At 39.9% G+C, this 23,848-nt stretch overlaps 1 protein-coding gene and 1 pseudogene across 2 annotated transcripts; one reads left to right on the top strand and one right to left on the bottom strand.

Moving 5' to 3' along the window:
- Window positions 1-2,725: 2,725 nt before the first annotated feature.
- LOC110962430 (myosin heavy chain, fast skeletal muscle-like) lies at window positions 2,726-16,699 on the top strand (annotated as a pseudogene).
- Window positions 16,292-23,767, bottom strand: LOC110962417 (uncharacterized). Of its 2 annotated transcripts, XM_022210379.2 has the most exons (14): window positions 22,974-23,767; window positions 22,473-22,616; window positions 22,240-22,380; window positions 21,987-22,125; window positions 21,501-21,655; window positions 20,935-21,084; window positions 20,625-20,769; window positions 20,349-20,518; window positions 20,028-20,186; window positions 19,654-19,807; window positions 19,418-19,566; window positions 18,890-19,042; window positions 17,652-17,690; window positions 16,292-17,559 (listed from the first exon to the last, which is right to left on the bottom strand). In XM_022210379.2, exons 1-14 carry the CDS (start codon window positions 23,025-23,027, stop codon window positions 17,254-17,256), a joined length of 2,058 nt encoding a protein of 685 aa, XP_022066071.2. In that variant the 5' UTR covers window positions 23,028-23,767; the 3' UTR covers window positions 16,292-17,253. The 2 variants fall into 2 exon arrangements, with proteins under 2 accessions (XP_022066071.2, XP_051797571.1); XM_051941611.1 differs by lacking the exons at window positions 16,292-17,559; window positions 17,652-17,690 and having other exon boundaries at window positions 18,910-19,566.
- Between the last annotated feature and the right edge of the window lie 81 nt (window positions 23,768-23,848).

Below are 23,848 nucleotides of genomic sequence, written 5' to 3' on the forward strand. Positions count from 1 at the left end.
ATAACCTAAATATGCAAGTTAAACTAAAGTATGCAATTTACAATTAATACTAATTAATACTAACACCACATGATTAATGAAAGATAAGTTTAAGATTTTACTCATTACAATAAAAGTTTTAAAAAAAACTCAAATGCAAACATGTACTTTGAAAGTGCATGTGGATCTATTTGAGTGTATTCAGGAAAAAAAATTCTGTGTCCAAAGTACAATTTGCATTTCAAAATATTAAACAGAACTTATCAACCTTAATCTACCCTATATTTCTAATTGTGTAATTATAGTTATTGTAGTTTTTGTAGATCTCACCATGAACCCACACGTCTTCAAACTCTGTTGCATTGTATTTATGCTGTAAATTTATGCTGTAATGACAAATTAAGTTAGAATTTCCCCGTTAAGGTGTTCTGTGGAGGTTATAAATGTGCAACAGCTGTTGCATTGTGTCACCAGAGATGAAGACACAATGGATCCAATTATTCAATTAGTACAGCACATGCATACCAGCATACATTGTAATAAAGCTCCAGCTGTAGATATTAAATATATATATATATATATATATAATATATATATACACAAACATACACACATACTAAATGAACAGAGATGAAAGGGCAGATTCATACTTGCATGATATATGTAGGTGGAAAAACACTTTTTTAATCAAACAACATACTGAAATGAGCTCGCTCTGTTGTCAAATACAACGTGTTAATGTATTAAGCATACCAAGCTTCACTCAAACAAGTTGACCCAAAAAAACGACCAAGACCTTCGACCTCTTTGAATAGCATTTTAGACACATGCTTTCAGGTGACTGAAAAAAACTTAAGCCGTTTGACCTTACTTGAATAGCATGTGTGCAACACGTTTGTACAATAGCTCACCTACCTATTGAGGTCACATGGGTGACATTCTCAAGGTCATCTTTTTTTGAAGAAAGAAGGTTAAGTAAATATAAAAGGGCAATGAGACACCTTCATTCAACAATCCAGTTTTAAAATATATGTCAAAGTGTTCTTGCAAAGAACAAAAATAAAAGCACATATTTATTTTACTCCGTTTATTATAATTCAAATTTTAACTGACTCCAATCCTGGATACAGTTTTCATTCATGGTGCTATTACAGTTCTGCATCTCTAGCATCTTGTTTATTGGCATAGGACTTATTTTGGGTCTTATCCCAGCCTAGATGGCAACTGTTCGTCCACTCCATTCCAAGATGATATGTAATCTCTCCTCAGCTTTTATGGAATGGTGCTCAGCCTCAATTTTGTTTCAGACATCTGAGATGTGTGGCTTGTCCTGCACTGTATACCAGTGACATTTACATGCTTCTCCAAAACCAACAGCCTGCACCATGCTATAGTCCAGTACACTGAAAAGCATTAGGACATTTGCATTTACTATTGAAACAAATAGATGACAGACATATATGTTAATAACATACTGAAAACTCATCTTCTCTCTCTCCTCTCTCTCTCGATATATATATATATATATATATATATTATATATATAATAGATAGATGGATAGATGGATAGACAGACATAAATGCATTTATTTCCTCATGGACAAACATTTGGAATCTTCAGTATTCCCAAAACATTCCCTATAGGTTACTGTGTGATATCTGGTGGCCTACAACTGTATAGTGAAATGCTAAATTAGTAAAAGGTAAATAATAAAAATAATAACTACATATTTTAGGACTGCAAAAAAAATTAGTCAATACACAGATGCTAAAATCTTTATTTAAATCTATGGCCATGAACAGAATGTCTGACCCTATTTTACTGGTCTACCAAATCTGAAGTCTGAACTGCAACTGTACACCAGGGACATTTCCGTGCTTCTCCAAAACCAAAAGAAAGCAAGTAAAGCTTGATTTCTTTATTATTATAAAGCTTTCATGAACACAAAGTCACAAGATCTTTCACACAAACACAAAGAAAAACATATAAAGTGAGAATAAATTACAAAATGCAAATTTGTGTACTTGTTGAATAGCAAATAATAGAATATCTCAACTTTAACAACACCACTAACATCAGTGCTGCTCTTTTAAAAATCTGTGTATGCATATACATTTTAGATGTATAATGAATATGTAAGAAAATCTAAGATATGTGTAACATTAGATCTAAAAGTAATTGTTTACGCAATTAATACATTTTAAAATTATTTCAGCAGCACTGCACCTTTTGTCTATTTAGTTAAGAACACAAGGAAAAAATAGTCACTGTTACATATGTGCTTACAAGGGAGTATAATCACCATAAATGTCAATGTCACAGGATTAGCGACAACATGACAAGAATACATGACCAAACTGAGCAGGGCACACCTACTGAGGAGACAGTCCTCCCTCTATAAAAGAGACAGCTTAGGACTCTGACAATAACTGGTAGGCTTCCAACACAGGTAGGTCTATTAACTTTAGTGGCTTTGTAATGTGAACACAAATGTATTGTTGATCTGCATGCAAACAAAAATCTTTATTTAATACTTCATTAGGTTTTCATGTTTCAAAGCAGCGTGGATTTATTTTTTAAGTGCACATATTTGAAACTAATAGAAACCTCAATAATTTTGTATTCATGCTGACTATAGCATCAGTGTAACATACCTGACCATATTCCATCTTCGCTGGGGCCAAGGAGGTAAATTGTAATTTTATTTTTGGTAATATCCCAATTTCAAAACACACCACCCAGTAAGCCTACACTAACATGTTAATTGTTATTATAATAAATGCAAGAGAAATTCAGCTCATATGACTTTCTTTTCAGCCATCTAAAGTGCCCATCATGAGCACAGACGCAGAGATGGAGGCCTACGGGGGCGCAGCCATCTACCTCCGGAAACCAGAGAAAGAGAGGATTGAGGGCCCAGGCTGCTCCATTTGATGCCAAAACAGCTTTCTTTGTGACTGATACTGATGACATGTACCTCAAGGGTAAACTGATCAAAAGAGAGGGTGGCAAGCCACGGTTGAGACAGTTACAGGAAAGGTAAGGGTAACAATGTTTTAAGTCAAACTCATAACAAAATGGAGTGAGATTTTTCAAGATATTCCTCAGAGATTAATGAAGTTCTGTTTTATCTCGTTAATTTCATTAACTATAGCATGATCTCAGCAAATTAATCATTGAAATTGTGTTTCATTGTTTTATGATTCAGACTGTCACTGTAAAAGAGGATGACATCCATCCCATGAATCCTCCAAGTTGATAAAATTGAGGACATGGCCATGATGACGCCACCTCAACGAGCCTGCTGTGTTGTATAACCTCAAAGAGCGTTTTTGCGTCATGGATGATCTACGTATGTTTTCAACCTGATAATATAGTTTGCTTCTATCTGGTAAAGCCTGCGCATTCAAATCTGATGATGTTTTTGTCTTTGATACCACAGACTTACTCTGGTCTCTTCTGCGTCGTCGTGAATCCCTACAAGTGGCTTCCTGTGTGATGCTCAGGTTGTTGTGGCATACAGAGGCAAGAAGAGGATTGAGGCTCCACCCCACATCTTCTCCTCTCTGATAATGCCTATCAGTTCATGCTCACTGGTAAGATCAAAGTTACAACTGAATATAGGTGGAAAAGACAAAGAAGAATGTCAAATATAAGTTTAACTTATGCTTGTACACTTATATTTTAGATCGTGAGAACCAGTCTATCCTATTACGTGAGTAGTGAACAACCTGTCACGAAAATTACTGAAGGATTTCATGATTGTATTGCTAAGGATTTATTTCCTTTAAATCCCCAGCGGAGAATCTGGTGCTGGAAAGACTGTCAACACCAAGCGTGTCATCCAGTACTTTGCAACAATTGCAGTGGCTGAACCAAGAAAGCTGATACAGGTTCAAGAAAGATTCAGGTAGAATGACTGCTAAGCATCTTTGCCAGCACCTAATTGTTTTTGTACACAGATCATAATTCTCTGTGTAGGGCTCGCTGGAAGATCAAATCATTGCAGCCAACCCGCTGCTGGAGGCCTATGGTAATGCCAAGACTGTGAGGAATGACAACTCCTCTCGTTTCGTAAGTATTTTATATTATAGACCTTCACATAAAGTCTTATATTAATTGATATCCAGAGTTAAATTGACATTTTCTGGTGAATGTTTAGGGTAAATTCATCAGAATCCACTTTGGCTCTACTGGCAAGCTAGCCTCAGCGGATATTGAAACATGTAAGTTGTAGTTACTATCTACTTGCATTTGGGAATATTAGTACTGTAAAAATGTAATATCTTGCATTATTTTATTTTTTCTGTCTGTCAAAATACACCTAGATCTGCTGGAGAAGTCCCGTGTCACCTTCCAGTTGTCTGCTGAGAGGAGCTACCATATCTTCTATCAGCTGATGACTGGACACAAGCCTGAGCTCCTGGGTATGTTATAACAAAATAAATAAAAAGAAAATGAATAAAAGTATGTCCCCTCTAATGCATTTCCTCTGGTTTCTTCCAGAGGCTCTTCTGATCACCACCAATCCGTATGACTATCCAATGATCAGTCAGGGTGAAATCACTGTCAAAAGCATCAATGATATAGAGGAGTTCATTGCAACAGATGTAAGTCAATGATTTAGTTGGATCCTGTACTTAATATAATTGCAAGAAAACTTTCAAGTACTAATAATTTGGTCTCATTGTCATTGCAGACTGCTATTGACATCTTGGGCTTCACCGCTGAAGAGAAAATAGGCATCTACAAGCTGACCGGTGCTGTGATGCATCATGGCAACATGAAATTCAAGCAGAAGCAGCGAGAGGAGCAGGCTGAGCCTGATGGCACTGAGGGTAAATAAGACATTTATTGATATTATACCAGGGGTGGGCAAACTTTTTGGCTCAGGGGCCACATTGACTTTTGAAATTCGACAGACGGGCCAGACCAGCATCAGATGGTTGGAGATTGGGCAAACTAACATGAATTACATGTTAAAGACAATACTGACAAAGGATACTCACATTCAGTTTCAGTGGGAACAGTGTTGTTGGTCACCCTTTTTTGCCAGTGCATCAAAGTCTGGTGTCAGTTTGGTTGTGGCAATTCTCAGGATCGATCTGAGGTGTTCATCAGTTAACTGGGATCTGTAGTGTGCTTTGACCTACAGTCCTCTCCTTGTGTTTTCCCCTTCATGGATTCCATGGTCAAAAATTCCTCCGTTGTCTCAAAATGTTCATTAATCCCTCTAATAAAAATTAAAAGCTGAGTGCTAATGAATATAGCTTGAAGGACTCCGCTTTTTCGTTCAGTGAGCTGGCTAAGTCTTCGTTGATTAGTTCAACACAGCAAGTAAGTGTCCTGCTGATAAGCTATTTTTTTCAAATTTGTTTTTGCTCTCTGGACACAGCAGACCTGCTGTATCGACCATGCATTCTTTCAAAAACTCCCCTTCGGAGAAAGGCTTGCTAGCCTTTGCCATTTTGAATGCTAGCAGATAACTTGCCTTCGTGCTTGACTCTTGAATCGTAGTTTGCAGAAAAATGTATTTTGCTGAGTCTGTAAAGTGGCTGCCAGCCTCTGAGCCGTAACTGTCCGTTCCTGCGCTAACTGGTTGCTAGCGTAGTTAGCATGCTTCATAGAAAGGTACCGGCTGATATTGTATTCTTTAAAAACCGCAACGGTTTCATTGCAAAGAAGACATACAGCCTTTGAAAGGACTTCAGCGAAAAAAATATTTAGTATTCCACTCTTTCTAAAACACTCGACACTCACTGTCGACTTGTTTTTTCTGTGATCCACTCATTGCTATGGCAGGGCTCAATGCAGCTGAAAAGTAGAAGAAGAGAAAATAAACCAACAAAGGTCACTTGTGTCCGGAGCACGCCATCTAGTGGGGACAACAGAAACGTCGGGTACTGCAGGGGAAGGCCAAATGAATGTGGTCTTTACTGTAATTTCGTCAATTCTAATATTGACAAAATTATTTCGAGGGCCGGATTGAATAGCCCAACGGGCCGTATGTGGCCCGGGAGCCGTAGTTTGCCCATTCCTATATTATACCCTCATATTATGTCACATTGCTTTACATAATACCGAAGGATGCAGGTGAAAAAAATTCTGTCACCTCGTAAAGCAGAGGTTTTCTGCATCAATTTGTGCCACAATATTGTAAACCTAACACTGCTACAGCTGTGAATTAACGATTAACATAGGCATCAGTTTAGGAGGGGACGGTGGGGATGTGTCCCCCCACTTTTTGTCAAGGGTCATTTTGTCTCCAACACATTCAAATTCTTCACATGTAAGCCGTTGTAAATCCAGTTATTTTCAGTAGTATAGAAAATTCCGATGCTCCTGAACGCACCATCCGCACTCCGCGAGAGTTGCACAGACATGCAGCACACCTTCGTGAGGTTAAAAAAAACATGCAGATGCTAAATTTGCGCCGTGCCAAGTGGAAGTTCCGACCAGAGGTGTGCAGGGGCAAAATTTCGGCCCGGGAGAATTAGTACTATAGCGGCCCACAGACCCCTCTACTTGCATGAACCAATAGCTCAACAGGTTGAGCCTCCGCTTTTGGTGCAGTGGTTGTGATTTCGAGCCCAGCTTGTGGCATTTTGCCGCCGTTCTTCGACATTTTCTCAAAGTGCTGTCTTACCAAGGACACGGAAGCATATGGGAAAAGCAGGCGTGCCGCACCAATGCTAAACTTTGATCTCAAGTAGAGGGCCACAAAATATCGTCCCACTGGCCGCAGTTGGCCAGCGAGTTTGAGACCCATGATTTAAAGCATTATTATTATTATTTTATTATTATTATCATCATTATTATTTTATGACTGGAGCGGCCCAACAATAAAGCGGCCCACCGGGGATATCCCCGGTGTTCCCGATTACCCAGCACCACCCAGGGTGTGCATTTCCATCTGACAATGGCTGTGGTCTCCATCCCCCCCCCCACCCCCCACTTTTAAAAACAAACTGACGCCCTTGGCGATTAATGCAAACTAGCAGCACCTCACCAGCAAAGACAGTCTGGTTATCGACAATCAGATGTGTGAGTAGTAACATGCAATAACTATTACAGTTGAAAAGCATTAGTACCAAAATAAAAGAGTGACAAGCCGTAAATAACCAAAAGAGCGAGACAGCCAAAACAAAAGCAGTGCAAAGGGACTACCAGTTACTGCCAACAAGCATTCTATATAAAATATGATATACTTCTTCATTAATCTTGTGAATGGCAATTTTATTTATCGTGTATCTTGTGTCATATTGTTGAGATAGCTTTATTAAATCTAAAAATTTTTTGCTGTTTTAATCAGTGGCTGATAAAATCGCCTATCTCATGGGCCTGAACTCAGCTGATATGCTGAAAGCTCTGTGCTACCCAAGAGTCAAGGTTGGCAATGAGATGGTCACCAAAGGTCAGACCGTCCCACAGGTAATGAAAAAAAAACTGCTTCACCTTGTGAAATCTGAATAATATCTAAGATTTTAGAGCACTTTCCAGGTGGATAAAAATATCTCTAAAATCTTTCTTTTTAGGTCAACAATGCTGTCAGCGCTCTGTGCAAGTCCGTCTATGAGAAAATGTTCTTGTGGATGGTCATCCGTATCAATGAGATGCTGGACACAAAGCAGCCACGACAGTTCTTCATTGGAGTGTTGGACATCGCTGGATTTGAGATCTTTGATGTAAGAAATTCAAAAAATATTCAAGCAGTTTTAAAGATCAATATTATTTTGCCATGATAGTAGACATATTTCTATAATTACAGTTCAACAGCTTGGAGCAACTCTGCATCAACTTCACCAATGAGAAACTGCAACAGTTCTTCAACCACCACATGTTTGTTCTGGAGCAAGAGGAGTACAAGAAAGAAGGTATCGAATGGGAGTTCATTGACTTCGGTATGGACTTGGCTGCCTGCATTGAGCTTATTGAGAAGGTACGTAACCAAATGTTTCTTTATTGATGCTGAAATGGTTGCTTGTGCTGCTAAAATTTTACCATGAAATGTAAATTCTTCTCAGCCAATGGGCATCTTCTCCATCCTTGAAGAGGAGTGCATGTTCCCAAGGCAACAGACACTTCTTTCAAGAACAAGCTGCATGATCAGCATCTTGGCAAGACCAAGGCCTTTGAGAAGCCAAAGCCTGGAAAGGGCAAGGCTGAGGCTCACTTCTCCCTGGTTCACTATGCTGGTACAGTGGACTATAACATCACTGGCTGGCTGGACAAGAACAAGGACCCACTGAACGACTCAGTTGTTCAGCTGTACCAGAAGTCTGCAAACAAACTGCTGGCCTTCCTGTATGCATCCCATGCCTCAGCTGAAGGTAAGAAATAAGAGGGAATAGAGTGATAAGGATGTTGTACATCATCCTATTAGAGCTATTGTATGATTGACATACCAAGTGGATTGATTTGAATTTTTTTAATATATTCTGAACAATGTCATTTTCTATTCTTGGTACAACATATGGAGCAAATTGGTTGAGCTAGTGTGTAATCCATAGAGATCTAATTAGTAAGTGCAGAGAGGTACCATAAGTTACAGATAATAACTGCATCTGTTACACAGGGTTCAGGACCAGTAATGAGTTGATTACTGCTCTGTGGCAATGTTTCTAATTTTCAATGTTTTGGCAAACAGAGGCTGGTGGTGGCAAGAAGGGTGGTGGTAAGAAGAAGGGTGGTTCCTTCCAGACTGTGTCCGCTCTTTTCAGAGTATGTATAGTTTCATATTTTTGGAAAAACAATTGAAAATCTCATATTGAAGTCATCCTAATCTATTATCTCATGATACCGATCCACAGGAGAACTTGGGCAAACTGATGACCAACTTGAGGAGCACACATCCTCACTTTGTCCGTTGCTTGATTCCCAATGAATCAAAGACCCCAGGTGAGGAGGCCACAGTATTACTATTTGAATCAAACTTGACATTACAAAGGAATACTGTACTTTAAACAATGAATTTCCGTCTCTCAGGTCTTATGGAGAACTTCTTGGTCATCCACCAGTTGAGGTGTAATGGTGTGCTGGAGGGCATCAGAATCTGCAGAAAGGGCTTCCCCAGCAGAATCCTCTACGGTGACTTCAAGCAGAGGTAAACAACATTTTCAGTTTTAAAAAACAAGCTATAGTTGTCTGGAAAAACAGTGATGTCAGTGGAACCACCATATTGTTTCGCATGTATAATATGAAGTACTAAAATCTACCTTGCAGATACAAAGTATTGAATGCCAGTGTCATCCCTGAGGGACAGTTCATTGACAACAAGAAAGCTTCAGAGAAGCTGTTGGGCTCCATTGATGTGGACCACACTCAGTACAAGTTTGGACACACTAAGGTACATATCTTATACTAACAGTATTGAATTTGGTTATAATTAGAGTATATCCAGTTGTATCTATGTATACAGACATATGAGTCTGCTGATCTGACACCATAGGTGTTCTTCAAAGCTGGTCTGCTGGGTACCCTTGAGGAGATGAGAGATGAGAAACTAGCTACCCTTGTAACCATGACTCAGGCTCTCTGCAGAGGATACCAAATGAGGAAAGAGTTTGTAAAGATGATGGAGAGGAGGTAGGACTGCAATACAGTTGATACAAAACTGTCAGTGCAAAATTAGAATGTGATGTTAAACAAATCAATATATAAACACTAATTAGTTTTACGTTTGTAGAGATGCAATCTTCTCCATCCAGTACAACATCCGTTCATTCATGAATGTGAAGAACTGGCCATGGATGCATCTGTACTTCAAGATCAAGCCTCTTCTGAAGAGTGCTGAGACTGAGAAGGAGTTGCAGCAGATGAAGGAGAACTATGGGAAGATGCAGACAGATCTATCTAACGCTTTAGCCAAGAAGAAAGAGCTGGAGGAGAAGATGGTTTCCCTCCTGCAGGAGAAGAATGACCTGCAACTTCAAGTGGCTGCAGTAAGTGGCATGGAAAATTTATGTGATGTTCACTTGGCTGAAAAAATAACTGTATATCTGTGTGATCTTTTACAGTTAGATGTTTACTATCCTTTTTTGCTGTTCTATATGAATTACTATTGATGCTGCAATTACACATAAACTGACAACAATTTTTAAATATATTTCAGTCATAGCAATACCACACAAATTTTCTTTCTGTAGGAAAGTGAAAACCTCTCTGATGCTGAGGAAAGGTGTGAGGGGCTCATTAAGAGCAAGATCCAGCTCGAGGCCAAACTCAAAGAGACAACCGAGAGACTGGAGGATGAAGAGGAAATCAATGCTGAGCTGACTGCCAAGAAGAGGAAGTTGGAGGATGAATGCTCTGAGCTGAAGAAGGACATTGATGACTTGGAGCTCACCTTGGCTAAAGTGGAGAAGGAGAAACATGCCACAGAAAACAAGGTTCACTTCATTTTGACATTGTTTTACATAGCATAGAAATATATACACATAATGGACGCACTGTTTTATTCTTTACATGAATTTAATGACTGAGATGGATGCTAAACTCTTTTACTTAACATAATGGTAAAGAGGGATGTTAAACTTTACACTTAATTTCAGGTGAAAAACCTGACAGAAGAGATGGCCTCTCAAGATGAGCCATTGCCAAGCTGACCAAGGAGAAGAAAGCCCTCCAAGAGGCCCATCAGCAAACACTGGATGACCTCCAGGCAGAGGAAGACAAAGTCAACTCTCTGACCAAGGCCAAGACAAAGCTGGAACAGCAAGTGGACGATGTAAGTTTATATCTTGAAGGTATTAAAGCACAATGAAATTTAAGTTGGTTCTGCTGTACAAACACAAAGTGCTTTATTTTATAGCTTGAGGCTCACTGGAGCAAGAGAAGAAGCTCCGCATGGACCTTGAGAGAGCCAAGAGGAAGCTTGAGGGAGATCTGAAATGGCCAGGAATCCATAATGGATCTGGAGAATGACAAGCAGCAATCTGAGGAGAAACTCAAGAAGTAGGTGACAACATTAAGATATCAACATTTCTGCATTCATACATAGAAGTGCATCAAGCCTGTCAGAATGGGATCGTGTTAGGCCTAACTTTTCTTTGTTCTCAACATCAAGGAAGGACTTTGGACCAGTCAGCTCATCAGCAAATGAGGATGAACAGTCCCTTGGGTCTTCAGCTTCAGAAGAAGATCAAGGAACTCCAGGTATCATTATTTACATGTGCATTGTGCTTAAAGAATCCAAAACAACATGTTTATGTCACTAAAGCCGTTGATTGGAACCATCATCAACTGTAGGCTCGCATTGAGGAGCCTGGAGGAAGAGATTGAGGCTGAGAGGGCTGCTCGGGCTAAGGTGGAGAAGCAGAGAGCTGATCTCTCCAGGGAACTTGGAGGAGATTCAGCGAGAGGCTTGAGGAGGCTGGTGGAGCAACAGCTGCTCAGATTGAGATGAACAAGAAGCGTGAGGCGGGGTTCCAGAAGCTGCGTCGTGACCTTGAAGAAGCCACCCTTGCAGCATGAAGCTACTGCAGCAGCTCTCCGCAAGAAGCAGGCTGACAGCGTGGCAGAGCTGGGAGAGCAGATCGACAACCTCCAGCGTGTCAAGCAGAAGCTGGAGAAGGAGAAGAGCGAGTACAAGATGGAGATTGATGATCTCTCCAGCAACATGGAGGCAGTTGCCAAAGCAAAGGTATTCAATATTCTTCAGAGGAAATGACAATGAGATTTTTTCAACAATCATCATCATTTAAAGTGGAGAATAACTAGAAATACTGATCAGTAAGTTACATGTTCACCGGACTTGAGTTGTATTAATTGCGTCCCAATTACAGGCCAATCTGGAGAAAAATGTGCCGCACTCTTGAAGACCAGTTGAATGAAATCAAATCCAAAAATGATGAGAACGTTCGCCAGCTGAATGACATGAGTGCACAGAGAGCAAGACTTCAGACAGAGAATGGTGCGTATTCAAATGTGCAAAATGTATACTACTATATTAATTAGGAGAAGTTTAGGTTCAGTTTATTGATATCTTAAGATGGTTTAGCTGCTTACTATCTGTACTAATGTATTTCATATGGTCCCATTTAAAGAAAATTCACATTTCCATATATGTTATCCAGTTAATTCAAATTGTTTTACTTTAATTGTAAAACACCTTTCATTTTATTTTTAGCTCTGAAAGAAGCCACATATATCTTACTCTTATGTTTTTCTCACTTTCAGGTGAGTTTACTCGCCAGCTTGAAGAGAAGGAAGCGCTTGTTTCCCAGCTCACCAGAGGCAAACAGGCTTACACTCAACAAATTGAAGAGCTCAAGAGACACATTGAGGAAGAAGTGAAGGTACCAGACTTCATATTTGTATAACCTGCTTTATATTGCAATATCCTTATATTGCATGTATTTGGGTGTCTATTAATCAAGTTTAGTGACGTGTATACATGATGTTTCCACCATGATTGTTTTTCATAATACGTGGATGAAGCATGGCTCTACCAATGATTCAAAGCAATGAGTCAGGCAGCAATGGAAACGTCAAATTTTGTTTCTTTGTTAACAAGGTTAAACAACTCTTTCATTTGGAAATTAAGTATCTGAAGAAAAGATGTTATGTGTTTTGTGTATGTACGAAAATATTTTAACAGAGCTAATTAATTGGTTAATGCTTCTTATAATAAATTTATAGGCCAAGAATGCCCTGGCCCACGCTGTTCAGTCAGCTCGCCATGACTGTGATCTGCTCAGAGAGCAGTTTGAGGAGGAGCAGGAGGCCAAGGCTGAGCTGCAGAGAGGAATGTCCAAGGCCAACAGCGAGGTGGCTCAGTGGAGAAGCAAATATGAGACTGATGCTATCCAGCGCACTGAGGAGCTGGAGGAGGCCAAGTAAATAAAACCCCTTGCCTTTCCATATCGGATAAATCACCTGGTTAATCTGTTTGTTTTGTGAAAGTATGTCCATGTAAGAAAAGATGACTCTTTGTTCACCACAGGAAAAAGCTTGCCCAGCGCCTGCAGGAGGCCGAGGAATCCATTGAGGCTGTAAACTCCAAATGTGCCTCTTTGGAGAAGACCAAGCAGAGGCTGCAGGGTGAGGTGGAGGACCTCATGATTGATGTGGAGAGAGCAAACGCTCTGGCTGCCAACCTTGACAAGAAGCAGAGGAACTTTGATAAGGTCCGTGATTGCATTAGAAAGCAAAACCAGGTTCAACACAAGACTTCACCAATCCCAGACAAACTATTTTTACTTCTTTGTGTTTCTAGGTCCTGGCAGAATGGAAGCAGAAGTATGAGGAGGGCCAGGCAGAACTGGAGGGAGCCCAGAAGGAGGCTCGTTCTCTCAGCACTGAGTTGTTCAAGATGAAGAACTCCTATGAGGAGGCTCTGGATCACTTGGAGACCATGAAGAGGGAGAACAAGAACCTGCAACGTATGTGCATTGTTACTGGCATGAAAAGCAAATAATTAGTCATTGCTAGTTGTAAAGAGTATATGGTTAGTTATTTTTGTTGTATGAACTCTGTAGAGGAGATCTCTGATCTGACCGAACAAATTGGTGAGACTGGAAAGAGCATCCATGAGCTGGAAAAAGCCAAGAAGACTGTGGAAAGTGAGAAGGCCGAAATTCAGACTGCTCTGGAGGAAGCTGAGGTAAGACCTTTTATACTTTGCTTTGCTATTGTGACAAATATCAAATGTGTTTTGTCATCATGACCGAACTGTCATTTTGGTACTTAACTGACTTTTCTTGCAGGTACACTGGAACATGAGGAATCCAAGATTCTCCGTGTTCAGCTTGAGCTGAACCAGGTCAAAGGTGAGGTGGACAGGAAGCTGGCAGAGAAGGATGAGGAGATGGAACAGATCAAGAGGAACAGCCAGAGGGTGATTGACTCCATGCAGAGCAATCTTGATGCTGAGGTCAGGAGCAGGAATGATGCCCTGAGAGTCAAGAAGAAGATGGAAGGAGACCTGAATGAGATGGAGATTCAGCTGAGCCATGCCAACAGGCAGGCTGCTGAGGCCCAGAAACAACTGAGGAACGTCCAGGGACAGCTCAAGGTAAGTTTCTGTGATCGGTGGATTAAAAACAAACAATTTGAGAATAATGGAAGTTAACATTAATGGATTTTTTTGTTATCAGGATGCTCAACTGCACCTTGATGATGCTGTCAGAGGACAGGAAGACATGAAGGAGCAGGTTGCCATGGTGGAGCGCAGGAATGGTCTGATGATGGCTGAGATTGAAGAGCTGAGAGCCGCTCTGGAGCAGACCGAGAGAGGACGCAAAGTGGCTGAGCAGGAGTTGGTTGATGCTAGTGAGCGTGTCGGCCTGCTTCACTCTCAGGTTGGATTTTATTCATTCACAAAAAAAATCTTTCTTGAAAATACATTACAAATACTATTTTTAAACTTATATTTCTATTACATGATTTTTTAAAAAATCGTTCAGAACACCAGCCTTCTGAACACCAAGAAGAAGCTGGAGGCTGACTTTGTCCAGGTCCAGGGTGAGGTGGATGATGCTGTTCAGGAAGCAAGAAATGCTGAGGACAAAGCCAAAAAGGCTATCACTGATGTGAGATTATGTCTATAGCTCTTCTATGTATTTATCTTTTTGACTGTTTCCATGTAGTGATAATGTCACATTATCGCTACATGAATTACATGGAAATATGAACTCTTTTCAGGCTGCCATGATGGCTGAGGAGCTGAAGAAGGAGCAGGACACCAGCGCTCACCTGGAGAGGATGAAGAAGAACCTGGAGGTCACAGTCAAGGACCTGCAGCACCGTCTGGATGAGGCTGAGAACCTGGCCATGAAGGGTGGCAAGAAGCAGCTCCAGAAACTGGAGTCCAGGGTATGAACTCTGTATAAACTATAAAAAAATATATATATATCTGTATGAACATAACACTAAGTACATCTAATCCACCCTGGCTTGATTTCATTGTACTCAAATCCAAGTACAAAAATTAAACTATTTATCATCATCTTTCAGGTGCGTGAGCTTGAAGCTGAAGTTGAAGGTGAGCAGAGACGTGGAGCTGATGCTGTCAAAGGAGTGCGCAAATATGAGAGGAGAGTGAAGGAGCTGACCTACCAGGTAGCTGTAATTTTATTAAAAGCTATTATAATTACTCCCCAATTCTGCTGTAACACTTTTAAGTAACAGTCCTTTTTCTGTGCAGACTGAGGAGGACAAGAAGAACGTGGCCAGACTTCAGGATCTGGTGGACAAGCTGCAGCTCAAAGTCAAGGCTTACAAGAGACAGGCTGAAGAGGCTGTACGTCAACTACACACATACACAGGGTGTCCCCAAAAATTGACATCATTTGAGATGTCCATATTGGAGTGACTACATGGTCAGGAGAAATGATACTTAATAGGATTTATTTTGGACGTAAAATGCTTTATTCTACAAATTTCAAATGAAAAATTCTGGGAGATGGTAATTTTATAATGTTCCAAAGTTATTACAAATGTTCAATATACGCGCCGCTTGTGACGTGGCAAATATCAAGTCGGTAGTCGAGGTCCTGCCACACTCGCTGCAGCATGGCGTGTGTAACATTCTCCAGAGCCTCAGTGATTCTGTTTTTGAGTTCTTCTACACGTGGGAAGTGGTGGGATATAGACCAGTCCTTTCACAAAACCCCACAGAAAGAAATCGCACAGCGTTAGGTCAGGTGAGCGTGGGGGCCATTTTGAATAGCACGTTTTTTTTTTTTTGTTTTTTTTTAGCAAAAACAGCAAACAAATTTGAAACAAATTATTAGGTGATGACATGATGTCAATTTTTTGGGGGCACCCTGTGTATATGTATACAATATTGTTCAAAAGTTTGGGATCACCCAGGCAAATTTTAATCATCAGTTAGCCTTTCAACAAGATTAGCTAACACAATGTACCATCAGGACACAGGAGTGATGGTTGCTAGAAATGTTCCTCAGTACCCCTATGTAGATATTCCATTAAAAAAAAATCTGCCGTTTCCAGCTAGAATAGTCATTTACCACATTAACAATGTCTGGACTGTATTTCTGATTAATTTAATGTTATCTTCATTGAAAAAATGAAGATAACAGGGTATTTTTTCTTTCAAAAATAAGGACATTTCTAAGTGACCGCAAACATTTGAATGGTAGTGCATATATATCAGTTACAGCTAGATCCATAATGTCACCATTAAGAGACCTGTAACTAGGTCAGTATAACTGTAATCTCTTCACAGGAGGAGCAGGCCAACACCCACATGTCCAGGCTCAGAAAGGTTCAGCATGAGCTGGAGGAAGCTCAGGAGCGTGCTGACATCGCTGAGTCCCAGGTCAATAAGCTGAGAGCCAAGAGCCGCGATGCTGGAAAGGTAACGTTTTATTTTCTTTGGCAGTATCATATATTAATTATATGCACATACTTCCTCTAAAAAGCCATGATTTATAAGTTCTAATGTCATATATACAAGGACAATACCCTTAATGATTTCTGAAATAAACGCCCAGCGACAGAGCAATATTCCCCAAACTTTAACTCAAGTATTATCATTGCATGACAGATTGCTTTCCTTTGTCATCGGTACATACTGCATGCAATTGTATTCCTACAATAAATCTCTACAAACACTAACTCAATGTACACTTGTTTTCTCTTACTTTCAGGGAAGTGACTCTGCTGAATAAGACACAAGATCCAGTGGAGGCAATTAAGAGCTCATACAATATGAGCCCTTGAATATTTTCTTCTGTAAATCTTAAATAAATGCTATACATTTCTGAAGTGTTATGCTTTCTCTTAACTTGCATTCATGTTCAACCTTGTACAAGCAAGTTATCTTTGACAACAATACATGAAACTGTTAGAATCATTAGTGTGAATACTGCACATGTAATTGTGATCAAATATTTTCTATCACTAGCCATAGTCAGTTTGTGGTGTATTTTTTTTTTGCCACGGTTTCACGCATTTGCCAGACTTGTGGGTTCAATTCCAGATAAACAACAATTGCTGTCTTTGGAGAAGCAGCTAAAACGGTTTCACCTTTTACTTTATGCAATGCGTTTACATTTGAAAAAGCAAAGCAATGAGTTATCACCCACAACACTGAGGTCAGAACGTAACAGACAATGATATGAAACGTTTAACTAGCAAAGGAAAAAATCCTCAACAAAAACCCAATAAAAACAGAATAATCTTTTGTTCTACTCTAGCAAGAACTTCTAATTACTGAGTATATGAAAACTACCAATGTAATTTTATTTTAATATAATTTTTAAAAGTTCAGTCCTCTATTTTCCTAGCCAGTTACCAACAATCTCACATTAATCAATTATTTTCTTCAATATATCATTCACAATGCGGCATACTTGACTAATGTTTGTTGCCACTGTTTTTCTTATCTTTTTTTTTTTGTTGGGAGATGATTGACTTGAGTGGGTCTTCCTGGGACTTGCATGGCTTGGAGAGCACTGCCTGGAATTCACATCTTCTCTTGGGACAAGGTTTAGGTCAAAGGACAGCTGTCTGCCAGGCACTGGGCTCAGAGGGATCACAAGGTTTTCTCCTGGGGCTCCAAGAGTTAAGAAGACTTCTGGGTATGGAAGTGGCTGATGGGCATATTTCGGCACCTTTAACAGATACGAGAGTCAAATAAGTGCTGGCGTCAACTCTTTTCTAATAAATTTGCACAATTAGCTCAAAATGTTGTGGCACAGCTTACCATTTGTGGTGTAAAGCTCATTGACACCCTCAGTGTCACCTGTAAAAAAATAAAAAAAAAGCAATATGTCTCACCCAGTTTTTAAGTGACTCCTGAAGCGGTGGACAACAAGCTACAGATGAGGTCACAGACTTGATGTTAAAGTCATTTAAAGCAAGAGTGGCAGTATTTTTTTTTTTGACATCATTGGGCAAAAGTCTCATACTAACCTTTCAGCGTATCATAAGTAGTCTGAGAGGAAACTAGACCATTCCCACTTGGCATTGTTTAACAATCTAGCCCAGGGGTGTCAAACTCAGTTCCTGGAGGGCCACTATCCTGCATGTTTTAGATGTTTCCCTCTTCCAACACACCTGATTCAGATGATCAGGATCGTTATTAGGCTGCTACAGAGCTGGATGATAATCTGATCATTTGAATGAGGTGTGTTGGAAGAGGGAAACATCTAAAACATGCAGAATAGTGGCCCTCCAGGAACGGAGTTTGACACCCCTGATCTAGCCCATAATGGGCGACATTAGCCAATCACAGGGCTTTTCACCTAGGTAGTGTCTACAGATACGGACCCGTACCCGTACCCTGTGGCCTATGGATACGGCACTTTCCATTTGCCAATCAGATACACGAGATCTGGTCACGTGACTCCCGGTAGACGCTAGAGGTACGGACCCGTAGCATCGGTACTACAGGTACGGACCCTAAACCTGACCCTAACACTAACCCTAACCCTAACCTTTGCTTACCTTTCAACAGTTTGCAGTGGTTAGCAGCTTCTTGACTCGCGAGACTCGCGTACGGGTCCGTATCTGTCTGGCAAATGGAAAGTGCCGTATCCGTAGGGCACATGCTACGGGTCCGTATCTGTAGACACTACCTTTCACCTAGAGCAGGTAAGCCAGTATAAAAAGCAACCAAGTCCACAGTGAGTGCAGGTTGTGGTGGTGCAATGGATAAGATGGAGGACTTGAAAGAGCAGGGTATTTGATATGCAAGAGGGGAAGGATTGGCATTTTTCAGATTTTTGTTTCCTGCAGCTTTAAGGCAGAAGAAGGCAAGATGGCTGCCTTCTAGATGAAACTCATACATGGGGTTCAGAGAAAGAACCTCACATTCCCCTGTAACTAAAACCTATAATTGAGGAAACAATGATTGTATTTTATATATTATATTGTTTCTTTTCCTCACAGTACAGCTCTAATAAAATTAAACCACAGTTCCATTAAAGGTGAACAACTTACCTGTGCTGAAGAATTTAACTTTTCATATTCCGTCTCAGGGGTGAATGAAGCAGATTTGGGTATGGTCCTGGTGGAGTCAGATTCTGGGCTGGAACAGTTTTTCCTTGATGTTGTTGGTGTACACTCAGCCACTGTGATATGAGGTGGAGAGGCCTTATAGAAGAAACATCCAAACAAGGTTGTTGAGCTGTTGAGCATTTCATCACAAGAGCTGTTTGATTATGTTTTCCTCAATTGTATTTTCTCTTTAAATAAAATATTGATGGCATTAATATTCTCTGGCTCAAGAACAGAAAATTGTATCTACATTTGGAACCATAAAAGTGCTCAATCTAATCAGCATACTATAGGAGAAAGCTGGGGTCCAAGCATGATGTTTCTGCCATGTTTTCTTCTTGAGTTCCACTGTCTTGAGTGGATTCACTTTGTAGAAGTGCAACATAGAAATGACACTAAAAAACATTTAGCAACATTTGTCAGTATACTTGATGTTCACGTAATCAGTGACTTAGATGTTGAGTAACTTACTGGGGTTTCAGCCTTTCTATTTGGACTATTTCTATTTCCTTCAGAATTTCCACCTATCCCAGGCAAGCCAGGAAGTGCAACACGCTGATCGTCAAGCCGTCGTGCCTGACTGGAGGCGATGGCTTTGAAGAACGCATCAGCATCTGCACCTGTTACAGACAGTCATGAGTTATTTCTGTCAACTCAGAGAAATAAAACACTCACTTGACCTTATGTGTCCTTTGTGGCTTTCTGACCTGTGGTTTCATTTCTTAAAGCACTTCCATTGTGTGTGGGCGTGGCAGGTGTACTTCTACTGGGTTGTAAAGAGCAGCGTTGCTCTTCCATACGTCCACGTTGTGCATGACTCATAATTTTCAGGAATTGCTCCTGATCAGCCGCAGTCGGCTCCTAAAATGATTTAAAGAAATCAAATCAATGTTAAGTGGGATCACCAGTCACAAACAGCCTAGCAACGACCACATTTTGCCTTTAAAACACTGTAGAGGACAAGCCTCTCTGTCCATCACTGATACGGTTTTAATGGTTTCCTAAAAAAATGTATGAATTTCAGGACAGGAAAAGTATTGATAAAACTATAAACTGAGTAATGGGCAGCATGACATCTGACCTGAGGAGGCTGGTTGTCTCTGGCAACGTTAAAAGAAGCAGACCTCTGGGGAGGTTCACCAAATGTGTCTGAACTGTGGTCTTTTTGCTGAGCTGAAGAGGTTCCCATATTCTGGAAAATATGTGACGCAGAACATCTCTGTTCATCCATCCTTGAGCCCTGTAGGAGAAAAAAAGAATTAACTGCTGTAATATTTAATGAAAGCAGGTTGATGTATTCTTAAACATAAATATATGTGAACACATTGTAGAACAAAATAACAACAACTGTCAACAGCACTTTTGACAATGATGAAATGGACAGAGCATGTATGGGGCCAACCTGGACTTTGGAAACCATGTAACACAAGTAGTTTGCATCCTTGTCAGCAGCAGTTGATGTGGTACCTCCGTTCTTTATCCCTGGTAATGTAGGAAGAGAAACTCGTTGGTCATCAAGCCGTCGGCTCTGAGAGTTAGCCAGCAAGCTAAAAAACCTTTCTGAATCCGGGCCTGGAATGGTGGAAAATTGAAACATTAGCTTTATGATCAAATATATACTCAACTATCATCATTGAAAAAAAACATTGCAGATGCAAAGAAACCGCTTTATTCTAACCTTGGGACACTGTGCTTTGACTGGACTGGTGTTTAGGTGTGGACTGGGGAGTAACATTTAAGACACATCGCTGTTCATCCATTCGGCCTCGCTGGGTTTTACTCATTATGGTCAAAAATTCGTCTTGGTCAGCTGAACTCAAGACCTAGAAGAGAACAGCATATATTGAGGTTTATGAATAAATAATTAGAAACAAAATTTTTCCATCAAAAGGAAATAGGAACATGCTTTTTGTTATAAATGGGGATGTTTTTTTTAATACAGTTTACCCTCTGGGATTAAAAATGCTGGCAATGACATGAACACCCACTTTTTTCAGAGATGTGTTCTCTTTATTCTTCGGTTGTTCTACGTCTGAGTTGGCTGAAAGGTCTATACCAGATGTAGAAATATCCTTTTTTGGGGTCTTAGGAGTTCGGATTAGAGGTAGTGAACACCGCTGGTCGTCCATTCTGGAACCCTGAAAACACATTAGGCCAGCATGTTTAATCTATAGGCACATTTCTTTCAGGTTTTACGAAACAAGAATGTCTTTTTAACATTCTTGGCTCTAGAATGATACACTGTCAGCTGGACTCATTTTTAACATGACATATCCCAGCCCTTAAAATCTGTGAAAAACTGCCATTTCCATGAAATTAATCTTAAAGCGATGAATAAAGCAAAGGAAATAGTGAAACTACTTGCTGTAAATGTATTGTTGTTTAACTTTTTCTGGAATTCTATCAATTATATATTTTCTGTAATATTTTGCGAACATTCTAAGATTATTTTAGAATAACATTTCAAGCTTGAGTCAGAGTCTCGACAGTATTTTTGGTATCTTAACACCAATTGATCGGAGCATTTTCTTCTTTGGAAAAAGAAAGTACTAACTTGCACTTTGGAAACCATGTAACATAGGTAGCTTGACTCTCCAGGGGAAGTGCTATTGTCTTTATTTAATCCTGGTAATGTTGGAAGAGACACTCGCTGGTCGTCAAGCCGTTGGCTCTGAGTGTTTGCCAAGAGGTTGAAGAACGTATCAGGATCTGAAACCAAAAAAAATAAACAAAACACATAACTAAAACAGTTGAGCAATACAATGTACTATTAAAAAAAACCCTCCTTTGCACCTGGATCTGTCAGAAAGAAATAGGAAATAGGAAATTTGAAGATGAAAAGGAAATTCAATTAATTCAATTCAGTCAGATTTATTAGCATAAAAGTTTCAAGAAACAACTCTAGAACTGGTCCACCTTTTCAGACAGTGCACAATAATACCAATTTACACATTCATACAATATAAAGATTAATAGATAACAGCTAAATACTCTGTATGAACTATACTACTTGTCTCTGTGTGGATGCGTCATTATTCACCTGTGTTTATATCAGTGTGTTTCGGTGAGCAAGGGGCGCTTCTGCTCGGGTCCAGGGTGCAGCGCTGGTCATCCATCCGTCCACGCTGGCCATGGCTGATCATATTCATGAACTTCTGTTGTTCTTCAGCTGATTCTGACTTTTTTGGATAAATGAGGAAGAACAGCATTTAGCAACACAATATCAATCAAGTCAGCAGAGGAAATCTGTAACAGTCACAGCCACCAAAATGTCACGGTTGGACAGAGCAGACCTTTATGGAATTGGAGCGGTCACGCCGAGAAGGAACTTCCAACTGGTTTCCTGCCAAATAAAGCTTCCTGTCTCTATCTGGTGTACTCTCAATCACAGAGATCTGAGGCGCCGAGCCGTGATGGTTGGTACTTCCAGGATCCTGAGAAAACAAGTCGCATTTTGGAGCAGAATTCAGTCATTTGCTCGTCACACCACTTTGCCCTCAGCCCTTTACAATCTCTAGTCTAGTACCTGGTAGTTAAATGGAGGCAATGATGCCTTTACATCAAGGTGTTGTGTAGTATTGACAGGTTTCAAAACGCAGCGCTGTTCATCCATTCGTCCACGCTGTGAGTAATTCAGTATGCTCAGAATTTGCTCTTGTTCTGGGGATTCCTGTGGAACATTTGATAAAAGGATGAGCAAACAATAAGAACTATAACAACTTGCATTTTATAGTTTGAATCGGTTTTCCTAAATTATTCTGGCTCATTTTCAGATGTAAATCTTAACAGGAAAATGTGTTACTCATATAAATAAAATCCTTTTTGCTATATTACATCATGAAAAAATGAAATAATTCACCTGCCATGGAGAAGCATTAATACAATAACATATTTACTTCACTTGAACACTGTGAAGAATTATGATATAATTCTGTATAAAATAACAAAAAATACACAACTTTTAATACTATACAGTTAGAACCAAATAGCAGAACTTAATACCAGTGTCAAGCTACAAACGTCCTACCCGCTCGATGTCAGTAGCCTCTGAGTTTGGGTCCTCTCCAGCAGATGCCATCATTTAAAATTCTACAAAAAAGCCAAATAGTCCCTCACTGAAAATGACAAAAATTACAAAACAGCGTTACACAAAAGTACTTCCTTTAATTGGAGAAGATTCCATTCAACACTTCTTCAGTGGAACCGTTTATGTGACGGTAATGATGATCCTGATTGATGCCACTCCAAATGTGAACTGGATATGACAAGGAGGAAGGGTTTTAAATAGTTTATGAGCATTAACCCACTGCCATTAAGACCCTAGCCAGTGCCCCGCTCTTAATATCACCATCGGTAATCCCAGATGAAAACATAATCCTCAGCATGGCGAGGGATGATCTTTTTCCACTGGTAGGTGTACGAGTTTTCCCTTTTAACCTAACACTTTACTTAAAGTTCATGTTTGCATTCTAATGCCCCACAATGTAATTCTATGGTGCAAGAGCTTATGCCCTGGTTGAGATACATTTAACAGCAGGATACACAGTATTTTTTCTCTGTAGCGGAAGCATTTCAACTCCAACTTGGGATGGAAATAATACAAGAAAACAGCATGAATAATAAAGTGATGATGACTTACTCACAATACGGAAAGAAATGATCCTTAAAATATGGAAAAATAAAGTTTCTGTATAGTGCATAGGGGAAAGGTGACCTCTCTGAAGGAAATCTGAGTATTCCTATCAAAGCAATGACATTAGGAGAGTACATCAGAGATGGTTTAAAAAGCTGATATCTCCATTATGATTTTAAATCATTATGGACAACCATGAGATATGTTTGAAAGTTGTTGCAATGATTTCATCACACAGGTGAAAAAAATCTGAAGTCAATGTGAAGGAC

The sequence above is a fragment of the Acanthochromis polyacanthus genome, chromosome 21 (genome assembly GCF_021347895.1).
Source record: "Acanthochromis polyacanthus isolate Apoly-LR-REF ecotype Palm Island chromosome 21, KAUST_Apoly_ChrSc, whole genome shotgun sequence".
In the NCBI taxonomy this organism is placed as follows: domain Eukaryota; kingdom Metazoa; phylum Chordata; class Actinopteri; family Pomacentridae; genus Acanthochromis; species Acanthochromis polyacanthus.

Excerpts from the sequence above, each read along its gene's own strand:
- LOC110962417 (XM_022210379.2), bottom strand. The coding sequence starts at position 23,027 with ATGATGGCATCTGCTGGAGAGGACCCAAACTCAGAGGCTACTGACATC. Across the intron at positions 22,381-22,472 it reads TGCCTCCATTTAACTACCAG|GATCCTGGAAGTACCAACCA; the intron begins GTACTAGACTAG and ends TTGTTTTCTCAG. Across the intron at positions 19,043-19,417 it reads ATAGAAAGGCTGAAACCCCA|GCCTCTCCACCTCATATCAC; the intron begins GTAAGTTACTCA and ends TTCTTCTATAAG.